Source organism: Mesocricetus auratus, unplaced genomic scaffold, assembly GCF_017639785.1.
Source record: "Mesocricetus auratus isolate SY011 unplaced genomic scaffold, BCM_Maur_2.0 Super-Scaffold_100013, whole genome shotgun sequence".
Classification (NCBI taxonomy): domain Eukaryota; kingdom Metazoa; phylum Chordata; class Mammalia; order Rodentia; family Cricetidae; genus Mesocricetus; species Mesocricetus auratus.
In genome coordinates, this window is record NW_024429196.1 from 27,761,182 (window position 1) to 27,785,848 (window position 24,667).

Sequence of the window (24,667 nt, forward strand, 5' to 3'; positions counted from 1 at the left end):
ATGTCTGTTGCCCTTGGTGGTCAGAGAAGGGGGTCCAATATGCTGAACTAGAGTTATCGATGATTAGGAACCATCTTATGGATGCTGGGAACTGAACCCAGGCCCTCTGCACAAACAACAAGTGCTGTTAACTGGAATCATCTCTCCAGCCCCCAATGTAATTTAATGAACTCTTGTTCCACATACCTAGCATTTTCATTTTCCTTTCTAATGTTCTACCTTTTCCCCATGGCATTTATTGTAAATATGCTACATAACTTATTTGTTATATGCTTATTATTTCCTGTTTGTTCCATCCATTTAAGTCTAAACACAAAAGTGGGGATTTTTGTGTTTCTGCACAAACTACTTTTGTGTTTTCTGAGTATGCAATAGTGCTTGGTACATAAAATCAGAAAACAAGAACAACAACAACAAAAAAATGTGCTGTATGAACCCAGTAAACAAAGGAGAATAAACACTTCTTTTTGGTCCTACAACAGAATAGGTGAGGCAGGCTGGCTTTATAAAAAACAGGCTTACTCGGTTCACAATTCTAGAGGCTCGAGTACCACATAAAACATGGAGTGGAGAGGAACCTGGGGGATACTTGTTCTGACTCTGCTGAGGGTCCTAATAGCAGCTTATGTCACAATGGCAGGAGCCCATGTGGGAGGAAGTTATTTTGTTTTCATGTTCTAAGTTAGCATCTCACATTATAGCCCAGGCTAGCATCAAGTCATGATTCTTCTGCCTCATCCTCCTTGGTGGTGGGATATATTTGTGGAACACTGAGCCCAGAAGAGTTACATCTTGACATACCAGTCATAGTTGGATTTAGCAGCCAGCATCATTCCTAACAACTCACTCAAAGAGCCAAAGTTCCCAAGAGCCTATCAGGGGATGATTACATGCAGAGTACCCTAAGACACTTCACTGACATACAAGTCTCGGGAAACTGGGATCTAAAACCCCAAACTTAAACGTTTCCCCTCCAAGACAGGGTTTCACGGTGTAGCCCCAGCTGGCATTGAACTCAAAGAGATCTGCCCCTGCCTCCTGAGCACTGGGATTAAAGGCTTGAGCCAACACCACCAGGTTAAACCTTTATCTCTAAATATTACAAAATACACTGTAAGGCTGGCTTGTATTATCATGTGTGTTACCATCCGCCTTAGCTTTATGTGTGCTGTGGATTTTGCCTCCCACAAATTGATAAGAGGAGTTTTCCATCAAACCATAATAGAGGGAGTGCATGGCTTCCTCACTCCTGAAAGATCAATCAGAAGATCTGTATCTTACACACACACCAGTGAGGACAGAAAAACACAGTGTTGCTGCTGACTGAACAAGCACCCTGTGCAGGTTAGAGGGGTACTACTAGGAGATGATGTGGCTTCCACACTTGAAGTGAAGCCTGTTGCTCTTTGGTGGATCTCTGAAACTTCCTGTAGACCCCAGTCCATTCCATTCCATACTCACGGAGTATCTATCACTCATAGGAACTGATTCTAACTACAAAAATGGGCCAGTAACTGAGAAAAAGAGTTCTTCAGAGCTAAACTGCTTCAATTTAAACCTCAGATCCCAGCGGGGCAGTGGTGGCGCACACCTTTAATCCCAGCATTCGGGAGGCAGAGGCAGGCGGATCTCTGTGAGTTCGAGGCCAGCCTGGTCTACAGAGTGAGTTCCAGGACAGCCTCCAAAACAATACAGAGAAACCCTGTCTCGAAAAACCAAAAATAAAATAAAATAAAATAAAATAAAATAAACCTCAGATTCCCCCTCCACCACCAGGTTCTAAGGTATGATCTTGAAAGTTATCATCCCTACACCTCATTTTGCTCACCTATAAAGTAAAACTGTAGTAGTTTTTTTTTCCAGTTGTTGTGATAAAATACTCAGACAAAAGAAACTAAAGTGTGAAAGAGTTTATTTTTAGCTCAAAGTTCAAGGTACAGTGACAGATGCCTCGGGGAACTGGCCACACTGCATCCGGTCAAGATGACCTAACATTTGCCTAGTTCCCCCTCCCTTTCAGTCAGTGCAGCCCAAGAACCAGTTCTACCCACGGTTATGAAGGCCCTTCCCACATCAACACAGGCAAGGTAATCTTCCAGGTACATGCACAAAGGCCCTCTGCCCAGGTGACTCCTGATAACTGTGAAGTTGACAACACTTTTATCACAAACATTTACCTTTACATGACTATCCTGAAGAATAAATGTTATAAATTTAAGATCTGCCTGAGCTATAGAGTGAAGTCAAGGCCAGTCTTGGTGAGCTAGTAAGAGCCTATCTCAAACCAAAATACAAATGAGCTAATGGCTCAGTGGGTCCAGAGCTCACCGCACAAGTGTGAGGCCCTGAGTAGAATGCAGAACCCATGGAGAAGCTGGCTATGGTGGGAGCATCATCTCAGTGCTACCGCAGCAAGATGAGACACAGGCAGGAGGACGTCTGGAGGAGTGTCTTTCATTCCCAGCAGCCAACAGTAAGGGATCCTGTCTCAAACAGGTAGGAAGTAAGAACTGACACCAGAGCCTGTGCTCTGACACACACGTGTATATTGTCTTAGCATGCATATGTGTATATATAGCATGCGTGCGCGCACACACACACACACACACACACACACGAGAGCTCTATTTCAACTGCTGTACTAGGTTCAAAAAAAGACTTCTGGCACTGTGAAGAGGAGAGTTTTAGTGAATTTTTAAATGGCAAAAAGCAAATACAAATGAAATAAGTAAATACAGGGTTAGTGTGCAGAAACCCTCAGATACGTTCGTGTTACTTCAGTAAAGGACACACAGATGCTGTTTGTATAGCTAACATTTCTTCAAATCCAGAATCCAGCCTCTTGTTCCTCAAGGTCTAATCTAATTCACTATGTTTTATTTCTTGTTACTACTAAGACACAGAAAGACAAACTTGAAAAAGAAAAGCTTCAAATGAACTCTGCCATGGAACATTTATTGAAAACCACAAACAAGTTCACTAACAGGCTGCACTTTTGTGGACTTGCCAATCCTGTGATATTTACAAGGAAAATTATTGTATGCACCACATAGACATGGAAAGGTACAGAACTGAACTGCATTTGTTTTCCCACAGCATTTTCTATAAAACCACAAAGACAGTCAAGCTATCCCTTTCTTCTCAACAAAGCCAGCTTTAATAAAAATGCATGCGCCCACAACTTCATTTGAAGCTGAACTTGAAGAAATCCTTTAAATTCGAAACTAAGTCCATCCCTGTTTCATATTTAATTTGCAGCAGGATATCTGGCAGCTGTCAAGAGCCTGGCAAGACTTGTTAGCTGATGACTGGATGCCTGCTGAGATGGGCCCCACAAACAGGTAGTACCCAACTGTAGACCAAGTCTTCCGACCTCCCTCTCGTGCTCTTTAAAGTTAATCTGAACACACTGTGCATGGAAGGAAAGGAAAAATGAGCCTTCTCCTCTACCCCGGTGCTGGGACTTCCTGAGTTTTCATTCCACTGATGACTGCTCCAGAGCTACCAGTTTCCCTAAATATTCCCAATTGTGTCTGTCAGCCACAATTAGGGCTGTGCACTGAAGACAGGTGTTAAAATGCAACAATGCCATTAGATCTGACAAGTACTCTTTTTTTCTTTCTCACTTTAACCCTCTCTATGTTGGAAAACACAGTCCTTGCCATTTAGCAAGTGAATCTGGTGTAATCTTTACATTTCAAAATTCATTTTGTGTATAACTTATAGAATGTATAAAGGACAATGAGAACAATTTTATTAGAGATCCTACTAGAAGACTGGAGAGAGATGGCTCAGAGCACTTGCTGCTCTTGTGGAGGACCACAGTTCAGGTCTCAGCAGCCTTGTAAGGCAGCTCACAATGGCCTGTAACTTCAGCTCCAGGGGATCCAAGTGTACCTGTGTACACATGTGCACACACGTGGGCACACACAGTTTTTTAAAAAAAATCAACAAAACAATGTTTTACTATAAAATATATTAACCATTACTATATAAATACTGTTATATAAAATATTTTTCATATTGTTACATAGCTTTTCGAAGTAAGAAAATTTAAGTTCTTGTCTCAAGATTCTTGTTGTATGATAAAACCTTTCTTGTTAAATGATAAGAGACTATACTTGTGTGCTCCTACAAATAAAAGATTTTAAAAATTTGAAATTCAAATACTATCATCTATAGACTTAAAGTCTGCAATGCCACTGACATCATCATCACCATTAAACCCAAAACACTACCTCTGCATTTTTTTTTACTTTTCTTTCTTTTATTTTTAAAAAGGATTTATTTTAGCTGGCCAGTGGTGGTGCACACCTTTAATCCTAACACTCAGGAGGCAGAGGCAGGAGGATTTCTGTAAATTCAAGGCCAGTCTGGTCTACAGAGTGAGTTCCAGGATAGCCAGGGACACATAGAGAAACCCTGTCTCAAAAAAAAAAAAAAACTTTAAAAAATTTGGTTTACCTTTTAATTCTGTGTATGAGTGTCTGTTGTACACATAAGTGCAGTGCAGGTGTCCTAGTGGACAGAAGAAAGCTTCAGATATTCTGAAGCTGTAGTTATAGAAGACTGTAAGCTGGGAACAGAACTCTAGTTCTCTGGAAGAACTTACTCCTGACTCTCTCCATATCCTTGTATTGGTCTTTTTAATAACTGTGAAACAAATCAGCTTTGTCCTTTTTATTATACATGGAAAATAAAATAGTTAAACATTCTAGCTGTGTAGAACAAAAGAAACCCAGACAAAAAATGATTTCCTAGTCCGCTTTTGCTTTTTGTTTTGTTGCTGAAAAAGGTGTTTCTCTGTGGCCCTGGCTGGCCTGAACCTTGCTTGCTATGCATGCCACGCTGACTAAGATTAAAGGCAACACCATCGTGCCCATTGTTCATCCTTTTAAAACACATTCTTGAAATATGATAGTCCCAGATCCAAAATAGGAAAAACTTTATTTCACTACTGGTTCATCTTTCTTTAAGCAACTTAATTTTCCATTTCATTAACATTTTACATTTTTAAGGCAAATTTGGAAGTAGTTGATGAATAATAATTTTTATGAAAATAATATAAACTATTTGAAGATTCAGGAAACTTCATTCTGCCTTCAAGTTACAAATGATCCAAAGGCCACAAGAAGTACATCTTTCTCTGTTCTTTTATAACCTCTAAGGAATAATACAAACCACGAAATTCTAATCCTTACAAACATCAAAACTGTTCAAAATGAAACTCACAACAAAAACTGGAGTCCATGGACCCCAACGGTGTATCACGTTTACACAACTTATGCTAATAACACAACTACAGACAGTTGGGTGAGGGGTGCCTGTCTATAATCCTACATTTGAGAGATAGAATTAGGAGTTCAAAGTCATCCTCACTGAGCTCAGGGCTGCCTGGGATAGATGAGACATTGTCTCATGAGAAAAAAGAAAAGAAAAGAGAAGGAAAAAAAGAAAAACATAAAAGCAAAAACTGCAAATAAAGCATCTCCTAAGTTAGCAGGCTCAGCTGAGATGGTGGGACAAAATGAACGCCTCTCCTGTGTCATTGGAACTGTGACTGTTTAACAGGGTGGCCTGTCGTGTGTCTATTTATAATGGTGGCTGGATAGACTATCCAGCAACACAGAACTGTACTCTTTACATTTATCTCAGAGACCTCTCAACTTTCACTTTAAATATGAGTGGTTAATTCCTTAGGCACATATATACAAATATTTGCTAAGTAAGCATTCCAGACAAAATTACCCAACAAACTTGCATAACTCCACAATACTACATATCTCAAACACAATCTTCCATCTACACAGCTGATCGTGACTAACTAGCCCACTCAAACCAGATCACTTTAGTTCACTTTATATATTTACCATTAGCCCAGGTCTCCCAACTGTCCAGCAAACAGAAAATAGTCAATGGTTAGAACAGAACAGGTGTGAATTAGTCACATGGAAAATGTAACATGTAAGATCATATATGCTAAACAACACTAAAATGGTCACTGCACACACATGTGTATGCATACTTACAGACATACACAGGGACACTGAGGACATTAAAATCATCTCAGTGGCCATAATTCTAGCCAGGGGCAAGAGTGCTAAGGTTTTTGGTAGTTACTATATTTTAAGTTAAAGCTTAAGAAACAAATGACCTTGTCTTCGAAAATGTTTAATTTAAGCTACTAGGAGAGAAAAAAAGCAGCTTTAGTGAGACTGTTGGAATGCGGTCTAATCACACATTCATCGTAGCTCTGTAAATGGACACGAGTCTTTCTGAAACCAGAGTGTAAGATGTGTCAAAAATCATAAACACGTTTATACCTTTGACCACCAAACTCCTGAGAATTTGTCATAAGGAAATAATATGAAAGAAAAATGTACACAGGGAGCTAAGCTGTGAGACTGTGACATCTTAAAATAAGGACGGTGCCCAATGATAAGACACTAGATAAGTAAATTAGGATACATTGCTCAAAACGTACAAAGAATAAAGAAATATAAGGATACAAGTAAACACTGCAACACATGACCCAAATCTAAGAAGGAAAGAGACACGACTCCAGTCACCCAAATGCTCTTTCATAAAGCAGTAGAGAAGGAGCTACAGAAATAAAGAAATCTTGCTGCTTTAGAATGGAGAAATGAGTTCATTTCTAACATGTCTTTTGCTGGAACTTAGACGATAATGTTTAAAAATAAAGCATTTAATGAAAAGAATACAACAATGGATAAGAATTTTAAACTTTGGAAAGGAAACTTGACTTCTGAAAAGACAACATGGAACTTTGCTAATAGGGAATCTGTTCTAGATGCAGATGTTTCTGTAAGGCAGAAACATGTTCAACAGATTTACATGTGATAAGCCCAGCAAAACTCCAGAGCTAAATGGAAAAATGGAAATGAGAAGATCTAAAACAAGTCATGAATAAATAGCTGAAGCTGCTTTTACTCACAATTTTTAAAACATTCTGGCATTTGATACCAACAAGAAAGGAAAGGGTGTCACTGAACTGCAGTCACCTCCACAGTAGAAAGGACCAATCTTACACTACAGGTCATTACATATCCAATGAGAATAAAACAAGTAAGAATATTACCAGCAATATCAGTGTATACCTAACTTCATATTTTGACTATATAACATTTTATTAAAAATTGTTAGTTGAGGGGCTGGAGAGATGGCTCAGAGGTTAAGAGCACTGTCTGCTCTTCCAGAGGTTCTGAGTTCAATTCCCAGTAACCACATGGTGGCTTACAACCTTCTGTAATGAGATCTGGTGCCCGTTTCTCACATAAAGTTGTATATGCAGATAGAGCACTCATATACATAAAATAAATAAATAAATCTTTAAAAAGTTGTTAGTGAACCTGGCAGTGGTGGTAGCACATGCCTTTAATCCCAGCACTTGGAAGAGCCAGGTAGATAGTTGTGAGTTTGCAGCTAGTCTGATCTACAGAGCGAGTTCCAAGACAGCCAGGGATACATAGAGAAACGCAGTCTCAAAAAACAAAAACAAACAAAAATTGTTAGTAGTTAGTTGAAACCAAGTCTGATGAAATGAGGGGAAAGTATATATCTTAGACACCAGGTTTTGTAATACACAATGAATGCCCCAATTGCCAAAAGTTAATTAGTACCACAACAAAAGTTGTTATACAGCTAGAGAGAGAGCGAGAACAAAAGAGAGAGAGAGTACTGCAGGGAAAAGAGGAGAGGCAAAAAGTGAGAAGCATACCTGCCCTCCCCCCTTGGTAAAATAAGATGCAAGTAACTATACTTAAAAATTTTCTAAATAAAAATATCTTCACTATATCCATGGGTTTCAAAAGAAGAAACTAAAAACTATAAAAGAAACAATTACTAGAAATAAATCTATTATTACAAACCAGTGGAAAGCAAATATAGAAGGTGAAACACAGTCCCACATATTTTCACCTTTCTTACAGGACTAACTACCTTTCGAAGCAAGTTACACTTGTGTAAGTGGACTGTGTGAGTGGAAGTGCAAAGAAGTATCCCTCAAGCAGAATGCAGAAGAATCCCCTACACAGAAGCAAATTAAGCCCTACTATGTGCTTCACCTTACACACTGCTGTTATTCCCAGGTTAGAAAGACTCAGGGGGCGACTAATTTCAAGAACACTTACTGCATTACGGTTTTGAAGCTATGTGCCATGTCAATCATTATACCTACTATAGATTTTCAGGAAAAACAATGGCAAATGTGAGTCTATTTTCAGAAAAACACATCCAAGACCTATAGAAAGATAACCTATGCCATTCAATTATAATCCCAAGGAAGTAATTATCCCCCAATTTACCAGATCAAACAATTTTCCCAGCTCAATCATAATTATTTCCATTTACCAGGCCTATCTTATTTAAGAGAGAAAAGGCAATGGCTTTGTACTGTTCTGCTGCAGTAAATGCTAAGCTATCAGTCAGTATAGCAAATATCATGTGGCAACAGCAGATACTATAGCATCAGGTGCAAATGCAGTTAGACAGCTAACTCGAAACTATAATCCAAAAACCTCAAGATTAACACTTAATCTTCTGTAACAGAACTGATTTTTAGATTTCTAGTAATTTCTACTTAAGAACTGAGTAAACCAGACATAGTGGCATATGCCAGTGTCCTAGTACTCAGGCAATGGAGAATAGAGGCAGAAAGACTGCAAGTTCAGGCTAGCCTTGGTTACAGTCAGACCCTACCTCAGCAAAATAAAAATAAACCGAAAGAACATGAGGTCACTATTCTACAATGAAAGCAGGGCCATCTTTAAATACTTCCAGTAAATCAAGAGATGAGTGAGAGGATGTGTGTCCCAAGCCTGGGTCACAGTGGATGTCTGGCACATGGAAGACAACTTAGTAGCTCAGACCTCCGTCCATCTGCTGTACAGCAAGTACATCTGCTGCTCAAAAACAGATCCTTGTCTGCCCTGGGCCCAAGGTCCTTGGCATATTACATAACCTGAAAATCTAACTGACTCCTGTTTTTACAAAAAGCATAAAAGGTGTTAGAATATGGCCTTACTGTAAGCTTTAACTCAACATCAATTTCTTTAAGGTCTGGGTATTTACATATTTGATCAGCCACACAGTCTCCCAACTATGAAATCTTGGCTCTCCTGTGTAGTGAATTCTCTGATACAACTAGCTCTATAAACAGATCTTATCCATGGAACATGCTCCAACTATGCTCTTTCCTATGATCATTCTCCTGGCGGATGAAAGGAGGTCTATTAGGTCTGCAGGGGTACTGCATCCCTGGAGTCCTCCCTGCTCAACAGTACCAGCATTTGCCAACCGAACTATCTTACCACACATACTTTAAAAAATGCATTCATATCCTTCATCCTTATTGTGCACCAAGTTAAAAAACACTAATACTTATAATTTGGGCACAAACTTTGCTTTCCCTTAATGGTTCCACATTATAATTTAAAGTAATACATAGACACTAAAAATTCACGAACACTAGGAAAACTAACCTGAAGGAAAAGGAAAGATCCAGATAACAGCATGGGGAAACAGGGATAGAAAAGTTACAGTATTTGGGGGGCATTACACAAAAGCAACAGAAGAGGGCGCACTGTGAAGTTAAGAAACTATCTTGAACCTCGTAGAAAGTCACCAAAGCTACTGGCAGTCTTGACTAAACAACTATTCAGCTTATGATTTTTAGCAGTTATGATGATGCAAATGAGGCACTGTACCTCAAGGTTTGGATGTTCAATAGTTTCTTCAGATGCTGGCAGAGTCAAGAAGTCCCAGCCCCGGGTTATTGAGTACACAGGGAATTCTCTCCAGGAGCTCTGTGGGTTTGCCTATACATGCATTTTAATTTATGATATGTTCAAGTTACAATATATTCATCGGGATGCAACTCCATAGTAATTCAAAGGAGCTTATGTAACCACACTTGCAATTTTTTAAAGCAAAATGTGATTAAATACCAAAATAACACCCCGACAATCAAAAGTTGAGAAAAACACACTCAACACTCAAACACTGGGCAACAAGGTGTGAAAACACAAGAAAGTAGCTATATGACCTGGCAGTGAAAACATAGCTTTCTCAAAATGTGGATAAGATACTGTGTGCAAACAACACAAAATGCTTCTACCTGCTTTAGTAATCATAAATGACAGTATCAATACGAAGTGTGCTCTGAGATAAGAAAATGAGCAATTATAGAATATTCTAATGCTATGATCATTATCCCTGAGAACAGGAACTCTTAGTTTAGATAAAACACATACTGATGTAGCATAAAAAGCAAAATCCCTACAGTCCTGATCTTGAACTGGAGATAGCTATAGGACTGCAATGGGTAGTCTAAGAAGACATATAGATATTAACATAAACATTTAAGTATGCTCAGCATCATTAATCTTTAAGGAATTATAAACTGAATTCACATTATCTCACACTGGTTAAGAAAGGCTATTATCAGCCAGGTCTACAAGAGCTAGTTCCAGGACAGCCTCCAAAGCCACAGAGAAACCCTGTCTCGAAAAACCAAAAAAAAAAAAAAAAAAAAAAAAAGGCTACTATCAGAGAGATAATGCATAAGTGTTGGCAATTATGTAAGAAAAGGCGGCTCTTGTACACTTTTAGTGGGAGACTCACTTAGACCGGAGTTCAAGACCAGCCTAGGCAATGAAGAGAGGCTCTGTCTCAAGTAAGTACATATGGAGCTGCAGCATGGCTCAGAAGTTAAGCTCACTTGCTGCACTCACATAGCTTATAATTGTTCATATCTCTAGTTCCAGGAAATCGGATGGCATCTATAGGGACTGGGCACTCATATGGTACACAGACATACATGTAATAAAACACCCATATACATAAAATTAAAGTAAATAAATAAGTATAGCTGTTTCTCTTTTAAATGATATGGATTCTTTTACTTTCTTTTGTTCCCCCTCTTGGTTTTTCGAGACAGGGTTTCTCTGTGTAGCCCTGGCTGTCCTCGAGTTCACTTTGTAAACCAGGCTGGCCTCAAACTCAAAAATATACCTGGTTCTGCCTCCCGAGTGCTGGGAATAAAGACATGCACCACCATGCCTGGCTAAGTTTATGGTTTCTAACACCAAAAAAATTAAGTGATATATTTTACTTCAAATAATCCAGAAAAGTACCCCAATGATTCTTTTTTTCTCATGTATTTTCACTGCTTACCATAAAGCTGATAGTTTATCTATATTTATTTAGCAGCATTTAAATATGATAACCATCACTTTATAAGAATTTTATTACAACAAATAAAAATAAAGGAAAACAAACCCACAATTTTCTAAGTACAAATTTCTTGCCTCTTATTTATTTGTTGTTGCTCTTGTTTTCTGAAGTGCTAGGGATTGACTCCAGGGCTCTGCATATTCAAAGCAAATGCAAAATGTTCTAACCACTAAGCTACACCTTAGCCTCATAAGTCCAGTTCTCTCCTGACTCTTTGGTTTTTCGAGACAGGGTTTCTCTATGTTGCCCTGGCTGTCCTGAAACTCACTCTGTAAACCAGACTGCCTCGAACTCATAGTGATCTGCCTGCCTCTGCCTCCCTAAGTGCTAGGATTAAAGGCATGCACTATCACTGCCCAGCATAAGTCCAATTCATAAAAAGAACCCTTCCTTTTCAAATTATTAAGCAACTTAACTATTAAGTAGGAGGTCTAGTAGGTAGTAGATAAGAAAATTGCAAAATAGTTCAATTTTGAAAGCTTTAAAAGGCACAATGAATGTGGGCTAAAGTTTTTAAGCTACAAAAGATATCTGCAATCCCAGCACCAAAGAAAGCTGTTCATCAATTTAAGGCCAGCTTGGACTACATAGTGAAGTCCATGTTCACTTGGGATATAGTATGAGAACACTACCTATCTCAAAGAAAACAGGCAAAATAAACCCCCAAAACAAACAAGCAAAGCAACTCCAGGAAGGCAGGGAGGGAGAGGATGGCCTATTCTAGCTCAGTCACATGGCACATACATGACAATACATGTAAATCTTGGTTGCTCACTTGGCCTCTATTTTATTCACTAGTATAAAACTCATGACCACATCATCTTAAAAGTCACTGATGAGCTGGGCAGTGGTGGCACATGTCGTTAATCTCTGCACTTTAGAGGCAGAGGCGGGTGGATCTCTGTGAGTTTGAGGACAGCCTGGTCTACAAAGGGAGTTACAGGGCAGTCAGGACTGTTACAGAGAGAAAACCTGTCTCAGGAAAACAAAAGACAAAAACAAAAAACTAAATAACTAAAAAAATAAATGAAATATTTAAAACATTGATCCACTGATTACTGATATGTTAGGTTTTTTTTTTACTTTCATCCTGTAATTCCTTGTTTCTTCCCCAGCATTTGAGTTTCATGGATTCTTAGTACTATCTTCATGAAGATATCTTGAATGTTTAAGCAACCACATTTATCAACACCAACAAAAAAGAAATTCCAGGACCACCTGGCAAAGCCTTACCAAAGACGACAATAGAATTCTAGCCAGTTCAATACTATCTGGCCACTGCCCAGCCCCCAAATATTTCATTAATATTGGTATTTAAATGCACTAGATACACTTTAAAAGTAGATAATTTCTGTTTAAATCAGATATAACAAAAGTAGTTTTCTAAGCTAAAAAACCGTTATCATTAAACAATAAAGGCTTTAAAGAGAACTACATCACTGTCTCTGGTCTGACAAGTGGGGAACCTTCATAAGACCGAACTAGACTCCCTTAATATAGGTGACAATGGTGTGACTGAGACAATATATGAGGCCACTGACAGTGAGTGGGTCCAAGACCTAACACTAATGCACGAACTGACTTAGTGGAGCCCATTCTGTATGGAGATATACCTTGCCCTGCCTACACACAGGGGTATGTGGAGGGTAGAAGTGCCTTGGTCCTGCCTCAACAAGATGATAGGACAGACTTAGTAGACTTCCTAGGGGAGGCCTTACCCTCTCTGAGTAGCAGATGGGAGGTGGTGGTGGGGACTGGGACTGGAGTGTAAAAAAATAAATTAATAGAAAGAAAAAAGAGAACTGCATCTAAGTAAGCTTTCCCCGACAGTAAATAAAGGTCACAAACACAGATGGACCAAAGGCAGTGATGAGAAGAAGTCTCAGCAGTTACTAAGGAATGCTGCCAGAGGCTGAGATGTACCCTAGAGTTCACAGTCCGATAGGCCAGCAGAACCAGAAAGAAGAGAAAGCAGGACTTGTAAGTACTTCACTCCAATGAACACCCACGGATGGTGCGCTTTGTTTGATGGAGCACCCTCAGCTCTGTCACAAACTCCTTCACAAGACCATCTTTTTCTTTTTCTCCACAACATCTTGAAGACAAAGTACTGGGCTACTGATCAGTCTGCCTCTTAACAGGCTCAGACTGGAGAATGATGATAACTTTAAAAAGTTACAACAATAACTTTAAAAAGTTACAATGAAACTGGGCAATGGTCACACGTGCCTTTAATCCCAGCACTTGGGAGGCAGAGGCAGATGGACCTCTGTTGAGTTTGAGGCCAGCCTGGTCTACAGAGCTAGTTCCAGGACAGCTAGGGCTGTTACACAGAGAAATCTTCTCAAGAAAAACCAAAACCAAACCAAAACAAAAAGTTAACAGTGAAGGGGAGACAGATGGCTCAGTGGGTAAGCATGCTTGCTGGATAGGAATGAGTACCTGTACTTGTATACCCAGCATATTGTAAAAGGCTGGGTGTGCCATGCACACCTGTAACCCTAGCACTGTGGGTTGCAGATAAAAAAAAAAAAAAAAGCATCACTGGCCAGCTAGGCCAGTCAAAAAACAGCAAACTCCAGGTTCAGTGTAAAGCCACGCCTCAGTGAGAAATAAGGCAGACACTGAAGAGCAGGGTAGCTGACATCTTCCTCTGACTTCCACAGGCATGCACTCACCCGCACCACAATGCTAACCATTCACATACACCACTACCTCCCAAGGAAGTAAAGAAGAAAGCTTACAGTAAGTACCTGCCCTGTCTACCATGACTATTGCCAGCATGAACAGGGCTTCATTTTCAGAATGATGCGTTACAGCACCAGTACTTCGCAGTGAAACACACTGCACATTAGAGCCAGGGTCTGATGGCAGCCCACCAAACCACAAGGAAGCTCACAACTCCAGCGAATGTCCAGTTTTCAGACAATCAGCATGGCCACAAGGGTGTAAAACACCCTACTTCAAGTTTAAGCCTAGCCCACAAAACAAGCACATCATACTTCAAAAGCTAGGGGAACAAGAGATTATACAAAATGAACTGTATGAAACTGCAACTTTTGGCCATTCCTGGTTGGAAGGTAAATGATGCCAGCCACTTTGGAAAACAGTGGTATGGGTCTTCAAAAATTAGATATACACTGGGGTAAGAGAGATGGCTTGGCAGGTAAGGGAGCTTGCTGCTAAGTCTGATGACATGGCTTTGATATTCAGGACCCACATAATTGAAGGAAAGATCCAATTCTGATCTCTATACACATGCTGCAACCACACACACACAAACATAAATAAAATGTAATAAAATAAAGTTTTACAGAATAAAGGGTTGCTCAGCAGAGAAGCATGTGCAAACTCCTGAGTTCAATGCCCAGCACTCAACTAACAAAATTCTATACCCTGTATTTTATTCTAACACAGCATGTCCACTTCTGGGTATACACCTAAGAAAACTGAAGGCATGGACATAAACAAGGATATATGCTCAATTCTCATAAGGCCATAACAGCCTTACTCACAGGAAGCGACAGGTTAAAAACAACCAATTAAGAGGTGGTGAAACAGATGTAGAATATGCAAATGTCACACAGCCCATCCTTAAGAACAGGACAATGCATCAGGCATGGTGGCGCCTGCCTTTAATCTCAGCACTCCAGAAGGCAGAGGTAGAGGATATGTAAGTTTGAGACCAGCTTGGTCTCAAACTGGAGACCAAGTAAACTCCAGGATAGCCAGAACTATGTCTCAATAAACAAAAACAAAACAAAGAGGACAATGCTGTCACATTAACACTGGAGACAAGGCTTGAAGACATTATGTTGTGTGAAATAGGCCACTCACAAAGTATAAATGCTATATGAGTCCATGCACAGTCCATTTTAGCCACTTTTAGAGGTACAGTTCTGTGGTCCTTAGTATATTCACATTCTCATACAACCATCACCACCATCAATCTCTACACTGTATTGTCTTCCCAAACTCCAATCTGTTCTCATTAAACATCAATCGCCATTCCTTACTTCCCCTGGCCTTAGCAAATACCATTCATTTTCTGTCTTTGTGACTCTGCTTACCCTGCAAACCAACCAGCCTTCCTTCCAGCCAGCTGTCTGCCTGCCTTCTTTTCTTTGAGGCAGGGTCTCATGTAGCCCAGGCTGACCTTAACTCACCATGTAGCCTTGGATGACCTTGAATTTCTGATCCTCCTCCTTCTAACTCCTGAGTACCGGCATTACAGGCATATGCCATCATGCCTGATTTTATACAGTGCTTGGGGTTGACCTCAAGGCTTCCTATGTAGGAAGAAAGCACACTACCAACTGAGCTGCATCTCCACCTTCTTTATAATCAAAAGTTCTAAATGGCCCAAAGGAAATATTTCTACTCATCCTAAAATTACCAAACAACAGAGCTAGGCCTCATATCAGCAAGTACTCACAATACACTCATTCTCCCCATGTATACAGTGGTGCATTCAGCTCTTCAATAATCTAATAACGGGAGGAGAGGAGAGCCCTAAGGTTTCCTTTTTGTTTTGAAGGTCTTCTAACTCAATATCTCATTCTTGTATAATACATTTACCAGAAGATTCTGTGTGGTCACATTCTGTCCTCTCCTGTCTACAAGTTACAAAGCAGATAAATACTCCATCACAAAGAACCTTCCTCACACCACGACTCTGCCTGATAACGCCAGCAGCAAGCATGTCTGTTGAAAGCTTAGAATAATTTGTAAATCACTTTAAAACACTGAGACTACATTTCTAGAATGTTTCTGTTAATAGAGTACAGAAAGTTAAAGAGACTTAAAACCTCCATCAAAGCAGTCACTAATACAAAAGGACACAAACCTTCTTGAGAAGACACGATGGGAGGCAGGTAATCGGGAATGTAGTCTTTTCTTTCCTCTGCATCTTTACTTCCAGGTTGAGGAAACTGAAGGACATTGTTCTTGCTAACAGGAAATGAAGGAATTTGATGTGGGAAGGTGACAGGCTCAATATTATGAATATAGTCTTCTAGTTCATGCAGATTAACCCCCATAAGTTGGAAGGCTTCACTAACATCATCCAAAATGGGGTCTGTTCGGCCATCTGAAATAAAATCAAAACCAAACCATATCAATGGAAAGAGTCCATGATTATTTTCAAAATATTAAGGCATATTATAAATATATAGTTTGTAATAAAACATTACTTATTTAAACCCTAGTTACAGGAAAATATTTATTAGATTTTAAACAGATAATCATATTACTTAAATAATACAAAGCTGACTGCTGGTTATGGTGGTACACTGTTAGTCCCATCACTCAAGAGACAGAGTTTAAGGCCAACCTGGTATATATAATGAAATCCAGAACAGCCAGGGTATGTAGAGAAATCCTATCTCAAACAACAACAAAAATCCAAACACTTTCAGTGATGTACAAAAAAAAGAAAAAAAAGAAAAATAATACTCACTCTTCCTCTTACTGAATAATAAGCAGGCATTTCACTTCTCATAAAAGTCTTTATTACTATCAGTGTAAAAACAAAACCACCTTAAATTCTACATGCCTCATAGTCTCAGTCTCAGACATTCTGATGCTCCCCTTGGCCCCTCTTTTCTTGCCAAAGAGTTCAGATATTTTTCCCCCAACTCTGTATTTTCTCTGTAACTGCCTCAGTAAAAAATGGTCTCCTGTCTGCCAGGCGTGGTGGTGTATGCCTTTAATCCCAGCACTGGAGACAGAGGCAGGCAGACCTGAGTTTGAAACCAGCCTGGTCTACAGAGAGAGTTCCATAACAGAAAAACCCCGTCTCAAAAAACAACACAGAAGAAGGGTCTCCTTTATTCTCCGAAGATACATTACAACAACCCTAGTAGATGCCAGAACCTTGAACACTACCAAACTACATAAGCTACAGTTTTTGCCTATGTATAGCTTAACTATGTTAAATTTTAATTTATACATTAGGCACAATGAGATATTATAACCAATGGCAAAACAGAAAAATCACAATATACTCTTAAAAAGTGATTTAAGGTTTATGAAATGCTTGTTTTTTTATAATATTCTATCCATGACTATGGTAATTAAAAAGCTGTTATGAGGTTCAACGAGTAGTTTATTGAGACAAGAACTGGATATGTATTTACTGATACAGAGCTCTTTATGTAGTTAGCCCCAAACTTACAGTGAACCTCCTGTCTCAGCCTTCTGTATGTTAGGAATACAGGAGTGAACCATGGTGCCTGGCTCAGGGGAGCTTTGAAAGGTAAAAGGGCAGATAAACAGGGCTGTGGCTTCAAGTTCTACCTACTCGACAGGCCACTGGCAGACAATTTTCTTACAATACCCTTGCCCAGGAGACAAATTGATTATATTCATATTCCTCATAAATGCTAATGTTCTAACTGATTTGAGCACCCTGATTGTATTTATATTTCTATAAGGTAGGACCAAAACAGTATAGACACTCAAGAAACAATCGTCTAGTAAATGAATGAATATCTACAACCCTACAATCTAAAACTGTCTGTTTACTGGGAATTGAACTCTGGAGAGCAGCCCATGCTCTTAACTTATGAGCCATCTCTCTACCCACTAAAACTATCAATAAGCATTTATAACAAGTCACCAAGCACAAATGAGCAATAATGAACCTGACGATCATATTCTCATAAAGGGGGGTCTGGGAGAGGAAGGAAAAGAAAACTTACTAGAAAAAAAATGGGCATTAAGAAAAGGGTTCTCGCCGGGCGTTGGTGGTGCACGCCTTTAATCCCAGCACTCGGGAGGCAGAGGCAGGCGGATCTCTGTGAGTTCGAGACCAGCCTGGACTACCAAGCGAGTTCCAGGACAGCCTCCAAAGCCACAGAGAAACCCTGTCTCGAAAAACCAAAAAAAAAAAAAAAAAAAGAAAAGGGTTCTCAGCCGGGCAATGGTGGTGCCCACAGGAATATCTCTATGAGTTCAAGGCCAGCCTGGTCTACAGAGCAAGTTCCAGGACAGGCTCCAAAGCTACAAAGAAATCCTATCTTGAAAAACCAAAAAAAAAAAAAAAAAAAAAAAACAGAGAGAGAAAGAAAAAGAAAAAGGTTCACACTGGATGTGATGGCCCACACCTTTAATACCAGCACTCATGAGGCAGAATTAGGTGTATCTTTGTGAGGTTCAGGCTAGTTTGACAGACATACAGAGTTCTAGGACAGCTAGAGCTATATAGAAAGATCCTGTATCAAAAATAAGATACAATGGAAGGAAGGAAGGGAGGGAGGGAGGGAGGGAGGGAGGAAGGGAGGGAGGGAGGGAGGGAGGGAGGGAGGGAAGGAGGGAGGGAGGGAGGGAGGGAAGGAGGGAGGGAAGGAGGGAGGAACGAAGGAACAAAGACCCAAAATCCCCTGGCCACTTTGGAATGCTTAAATCCATGAACTACTTGGCATGAAAGGTAACTATGTATTCAGGGGATATTTTGAAAGCTCAAAAGGTAGGTAACATCTTCCTTTAGTTCAGGAACTAGGTAACAAAATATAATCTACCTTAAACATAATAGTAACAATATACTCAAGGACAATGGAGGAGGGGCTTGAAGGCAAAGAAGCAAAGGATAGAAAACCATTCTGCCATGGCATATTTTCAAGGTGCCAATGAAAGAGTACCACTTTGGAGTTCCCTAGTTAGAAGCAAGCACTCCAATAAGGTGCATTTTAGGAACTCATTCATTAGCTAGTCAACTGTTTCCTGAGTTTCTATATTATTTTGGCCACACCCTAGGTTAATACAAATACATTTAGGGTGCTCCAATCAGTTATGTACTTATGCAGAATATGAATATAACTCATTTGTCTCCTGGGACAGGATACATACATACATACACGAATACACACACACACACACACACACACACACACACACACACACACAATTACGGAGCAAGATGATAAACAGCACAAGAGAAAAATGCACAGGATCATGACAGTCAATAACACAAATTCCCCAGAGCAAGTGATAAGTAAATCTCAAAATTCAAGTGATACTGCTGGTAGACCAGAAAGACATTCAGTAAAACAATGTATGGATGGGAGTGGATAGTTTCAAATGTGTTGGAAAAGGCAAATACCACAGCATGGCTGCAGATTAGTATGTTAGGGCAGCAGAAGAGGAAAAAAAATGCTAGCTCACAAAGGGAACTGTGTGCTGCTAAGATTTTTAGATGGTAGCAAATGGAAAATAATCAAGATACTTTTTAAAAGATGAATGACTGGATGAGATTTATATCATGGACAGGATCTGATTTGTGGTGGGGTTTGGTTATTTTGACAGGAACAGCATTTGGAATCTTAAAAATACAATAAATCTATAGGTCTTAATTTTAAAGGTAGGAACCACTTTAGCAGAACAAAGTGCTCTATAAAACACATTTAGAGCCGGGCGGTGGTGGCGCACGCCTTTAATCCCAGCATTCGGGAGGCAGAGGCAGGCGGATCTCTGTGAGTTCGAGGCCGGGCTGGACCGATAGCCTCCAAAACTTATGCAGAGAAACCCTGTCTCGTAAAAAACAAAAAACAAAAAAAAACAAAAAAAAAAACAAAACACATTTAGTTCTACAACTTAACTATCTTTAAAGTCTTATGGTAGGGGGGCTGGAGAGATGGCTCAGTGGCTAAGAGCACTGGCTACTCTTCCAGAGATCCTGAGTTCAATCCCCAGCAACCACATGATGGCTCATAGTCATCCATAATGAGATCTGGTACCTTCTTCAGGTCTGCAGGCACACATGCAGACAGAACACTATACATTAAAAAAAAAAAGTCTTATGTTGGGCTGAGCGAGCCAAAGGCAGGCAGATCGTAAGTTCAAAGTCAGCCTGGTATACAGAGCTAGTTCCAGCAAAGCCAGGACTATCTGTCTTGAAACCCCCGCCCCTTCAAATCATATCATTTAATTTAAATAAATGGTATAACCCCCAATAGGGGACACACACACACATACATGCACGCGCGCGCGGCTTAGCACATCAATAAAATGATCTGTAGCTTCTATTGAAACGTTCCAAATTATTAAATATCCTCCGGCTAAAGACACTTCTGGGCATTCACTTAAAAGTCAATAGTACTGCAGCCCCGATTACCCGGAAAACCTTGCAAACTACCTATGCTCCCTCCCATCACACTTCCATCAACACTGACATAAAGGCATAAAGGAGGAGACTGCGTGCGTAACTGAGACGCTTGTCAAAGTTATTCAGCGAAATCGACAAAGCTGGCCTCGAACACTAGCAAGTGGAGATGCTGTCTGTGAAACAGATACGGAGGAAAAAAAAGAGGCAACGACCCTGATTGAGCAGAGCTGTCAACGAGTCTGTCTGTAGTTAGGAGCTCAAGAATGGCCAGCCTTGTAAGAAACGGCCGGTAGACGGAGCGCCTGTGACAACTAGTTGTAGTAGTTTGCGGGCAAGGGAGGCAAAGACCAAGGTGAGCGAGGTGGAGAGCATTCTGGGGTGGCTCTGGCCGCAGAAGACCCGAGACAATGAGAGAGAGCGAAGCACCATTCCAGTACCAGGAGAGGTGAGGGGGTGTGGAGCTGCAAGCCGGGACCCTGCTTCCCTGCTGGTGGCGGGAAGTTAGCGGATGAGGAAGAGGCACCTAAGGGATGACTGGAGTTCGCAGGGGACGGTGGAAGCCCAGGACCATCCGAGTCTGAGAGGATCGCCCACCTCGAAGCCGGATTCGGAACGCCAGCCCTGGAGGGGACGCCCAAAGGGGGCCGGGGGGGCCGAGGTGTCACTCGTGACCGGCTTGGGGGCAGCCCTCCCGCAACGCAGCCCCAGTACTCACAGAGTTCAGAGTACCGATGGCAGCCTCGGCCCAGCTGCTGCAGATAGCGCTGCAGGACGTCGGTGAGGAGGTGGCAGGCACTGAGCTGCACCGAGTCCCAGCCCAGCGCCTGGCAGATCTGCGCCACCGAGACCCTCAACAACGACCTGGAGTAACTCTCGCACATCCCGCTGCGTGGACGCCACCGCAGCCCTTTGCTGCCACTGCTCTCCAGCCCCGCCGCCTCGCCTCAGCAGAGCCCCCGATTCATCCTCTGGGGGCCCCGCGGCGGGGAAATCGTCCCCCCTCCGGCCCCCGGCGACCACCTCAAAGCCTCAGCAGCACGGAGCGCGCCAGCCTGAGAGCCGCCATTTTGGACTCGCTCCGCCTCCCGCTGGACTGCCGCCGGGGCGAGGCAGCACAAGCAGAATGCCGAGAGCGAGGAGGCGCAGGCTCCGCCCCGTGGGAGCGCAGCGATAGTCTCGAGATCGACTCTAGGGCCTAGGAAACCGGCCGGAAGCCGAGCGCCTGGGCGCAGGTGGAGTATGCGCCCCCCTGACAACAGGTGTCAGGGTCTTTCTCTCCCGGCTGACGGAAAAGTAAGAGGTGGATGTCGGTGTATTGAGGGGCAAACCAAGGAGGCCGTGTGTGACATCGGGATGTTAAAGAATTAACGTTAACAGTGGTGATAGAGATTTAAATGTGGAACGAGGGAACTGGGCGTTTAAGGTACTTCCCGGAACGCGGATTCGATTCAGTCTTCCTTTGCCAAAATAAAATAAGAAAATAAATTAATAAAACGTAAGATGATATCCAAAATGAAATGGAACAAAAGGGGCAATGGTCACTGGCCACTGTGAGGTTTGAATGAAATCCAAGGCATTCACTCGGGAGGCTGAGGCAGCGGAATCTTAAGTCAGGCCAACCTGAGCCACGGAGAAAGACTTCGTCGCCAAAAAGCAAACTAAGCTAATAAATTCAGTTTGTTCGTTGTGTTATTCAGTGCTCTTCGTGATAGAGCTGGAATTAGGGGGAGGAAGGCCTCCGCGCTCACTCTAGAGGAACCGGCTCGCCCCCAAAGTAGTGAGCAAAATACATACTATTTTGGTGCCGTTTTCTATTCTAAAATAGCTAAATTCTGGTTTGCACCTTACTAACCACAGTAGTCTATCCAGGATGCGGAGTACACAATATCCTACGAGTTTGAACATTCATTTAAGTCCTTGAGATTGGTTATGTCCGAGAGTGGTTGCCTTGCCTTCCTCGGAACTTTCTCCCAGCCCTAGCTTAATTTTGCCTGATGTTTGCACGATACCCCAAAATAAGATGTTTTGATGAAATAGCTTGATTTTGAATAGTTGGATTTTTTTCCCCTTTGAGTCTCAGTTTTGTTATGCTATCAGGACTGTCATTAAACCCTTGGGCTGAAGTGACCCTTCCACCCATGGTAGCTGGAACTTCAGGTGTCTGCTAATGGGTTAGGGATGCAGTATAAAAGTTTCAGTTTGCAAGCCAAACTAATCCAAAGGATTAGTTAGCTTACCCAAATCTAGTTTGGCTCTATTCAACCTATGAGTATCGAGGTTGTCATTTACTTCAAGTACCTAACATTGCGTATTAGGTTTACAACTTTATGCGGCTCCTCCTATGAGTTGTTTCTGGGTGGCTATTCTTAGTTGTCAACTCAACTACATCTGGAATTTTGTAAAACTCAAATAGCCGGACATACCTGTGAGAGATTTTTATTTTTTAATTATTTTTAATTTTTTACATTCCAATCCCAGTTCCCCCTCCCTCCTCTCTCTCTGCTGTCCCCTTCTTTCCTCCATCCCACCTCCCATCGGCTCTGCGGAGAGGTTAAGGCCTCTCTAGGATGTCAGCCAAGTGTGTCTTATGACCTCATTAAGGCAGGACCAAGGTGCCCCCCCCATGTCTGGATGAGAAAAGTGTCTCTTCATAGAGAATGGGCTCCACAAAGCCAGTTTATGCATTATAGTTAGATCTTGGTCCCATTACCAGTGGCCTCATATACTGCCTAAGCCACACCATTGTCACCTGTATTCAGGGGCCCTAGTTCAGTCCTATCCTGGTTCCCCAGCTGACAGTGTGAAGTCAGTGACCCGCTAGATTTTTTTTTCTTAATTAAGTTATCTGAAGTGGGAAGACCGTTTCCAATCCGATCTTTGAGGTGGAAGATTCACCTTTAACCTTCCGCTGGCGGGTTATATGTGGGAGAAGGCAGCTTGCTCTCTCTTTGCCTGCTTGCCCTCACTCTAGCTGGTATGTCTACTTCACTGGCAGTGAGCCTCGTCTTTGGGATTCTGACCTATAGTGAAGACCTGCTGAGACATCCAGCCTCATGGACGGAACAACTACTGGATACTTGGACCTTCTGCTGGTAGACAGCCCCTGCTGACGTCTTGAAAGCCCAATAAGTCCGGAAAATACGGTGCTTTTGACAAATAACAATCTGTAGGGAAGCAACAACATACTAGGTTCATTGGTACTTCTGTACCCAAGAGTATCAAGAAGCTTTTTGATGCAAAATCCCTAGAACACTTTTCACTCCTAGCCTTAAATGATTAGTTTTATTTTTTGGTTTTTTTCAAGACGTTTTCTGTGTAGACCAGCTGGTCTCAAACTCAGAGATCCATCTGCTTTTGCCTCCCAAGTGCTGGGACTAAAGGCATTTGCCACCACACCTAGCTCATTTTTATAACCATTTGATAACATGGAACACTTCCTTAATTTGCAGCTCATACCTTGGATTTCACCCCCACGACTTCTTTATTTGCCTGTGTGTAGTAGAAAAAATTTCAAAACTACAGAAAAATTGAAATAAAAATAACTTAATTTAGATTTAACAATTATTAACATTTTGACAATTTACTATAGATTAATATATTTTTAATTTACTTATACTCACTTTTTCCAACAGTTTGAAAATAAGCTGCAAACCTTGTGACATGACACTTAACTCTGAGAAACTTCAGCGTTTATCTTCCCAAACCAGCATATTTCCCTCTATAACCATATGTATGACCATATGTCCACAGCTTTGGTTTCCCAGGAAGCCAAGTGTGGGATGGAGCAAACTCTACAGCAGGTTTATCTAGGAGCACTCCTGGGACACTGAATGTGGGAGGGAAGGAGTGGGAGCCAGGCAAATGTTCTATCAAAGAAGCCTCAGTCAATTTCAGAGTGCTTGCTGAAGCTACTGGACCTTTAAATTGCCAAATTCATAGGTCACTTTGTGAAGACTTCCAGGAAAGGGTGTGTGATCTTAGGCCAATGTGCTGTTTATAGCTGAGTCAGTTCCAAGGAAGGCTGAAGTCCTTCAGGCCTGAGAAGCTCTAGGTAGTACATTATAACACTTAGCACAGTCCTACTGTTTCCCCTCCGACCTTCCTCTTGGTGTAAGTTTGGTGATCATCTCTTCCCCTGAAAACCCCCATTAAAAAGGAAGACTGGGAGATGCCACTCTTGTTCTTGCTGCAGATGGCCACACTTCTGCTTTCAGTGGCTTGCTTAGACCTCATGTGTAAGGGTTCTGAGTCTTTGGTTTTCATGTCCTTTCTAGAATGTGACTCCTGACCTTGTCAATTTACCGTCAAAAT

General features: G+C 41.3%; 1 protein-coding gene across 1 annotated transcript in view; it reads right to left on the minus strand.

The window, feature by feature from the left end:
- Taf3 (TATA-box binding protein associated factor 3) overlaps positions 1 to 21,440 on the minus strand; it is a 143,113-nt gene extending 121,673 nt beyond the window's left edge. Inside the window, exons 1-2 of the mRNA XM_005071716.4 lie at positions 21,072 to 21,440; positions 16,100 to 16,342 (exon numbers count right to left, since the gene is read on the minus strand). Coding sequence (XP_005071773.1) covers positions 16,100 to 16,342; positions 21,072 to 21,237 — 409 coding nt within the window. The 5' untranslated portion in view covers positions 21,238 to 21,440. The remainder of the gene's footprint in view (positions 1 to 16,099; positions 16,343 to 21,071) is intronic.
- Between the last annotated feature and the right edge of the window lie 3,227 nt (positions 21,441 to 24,667).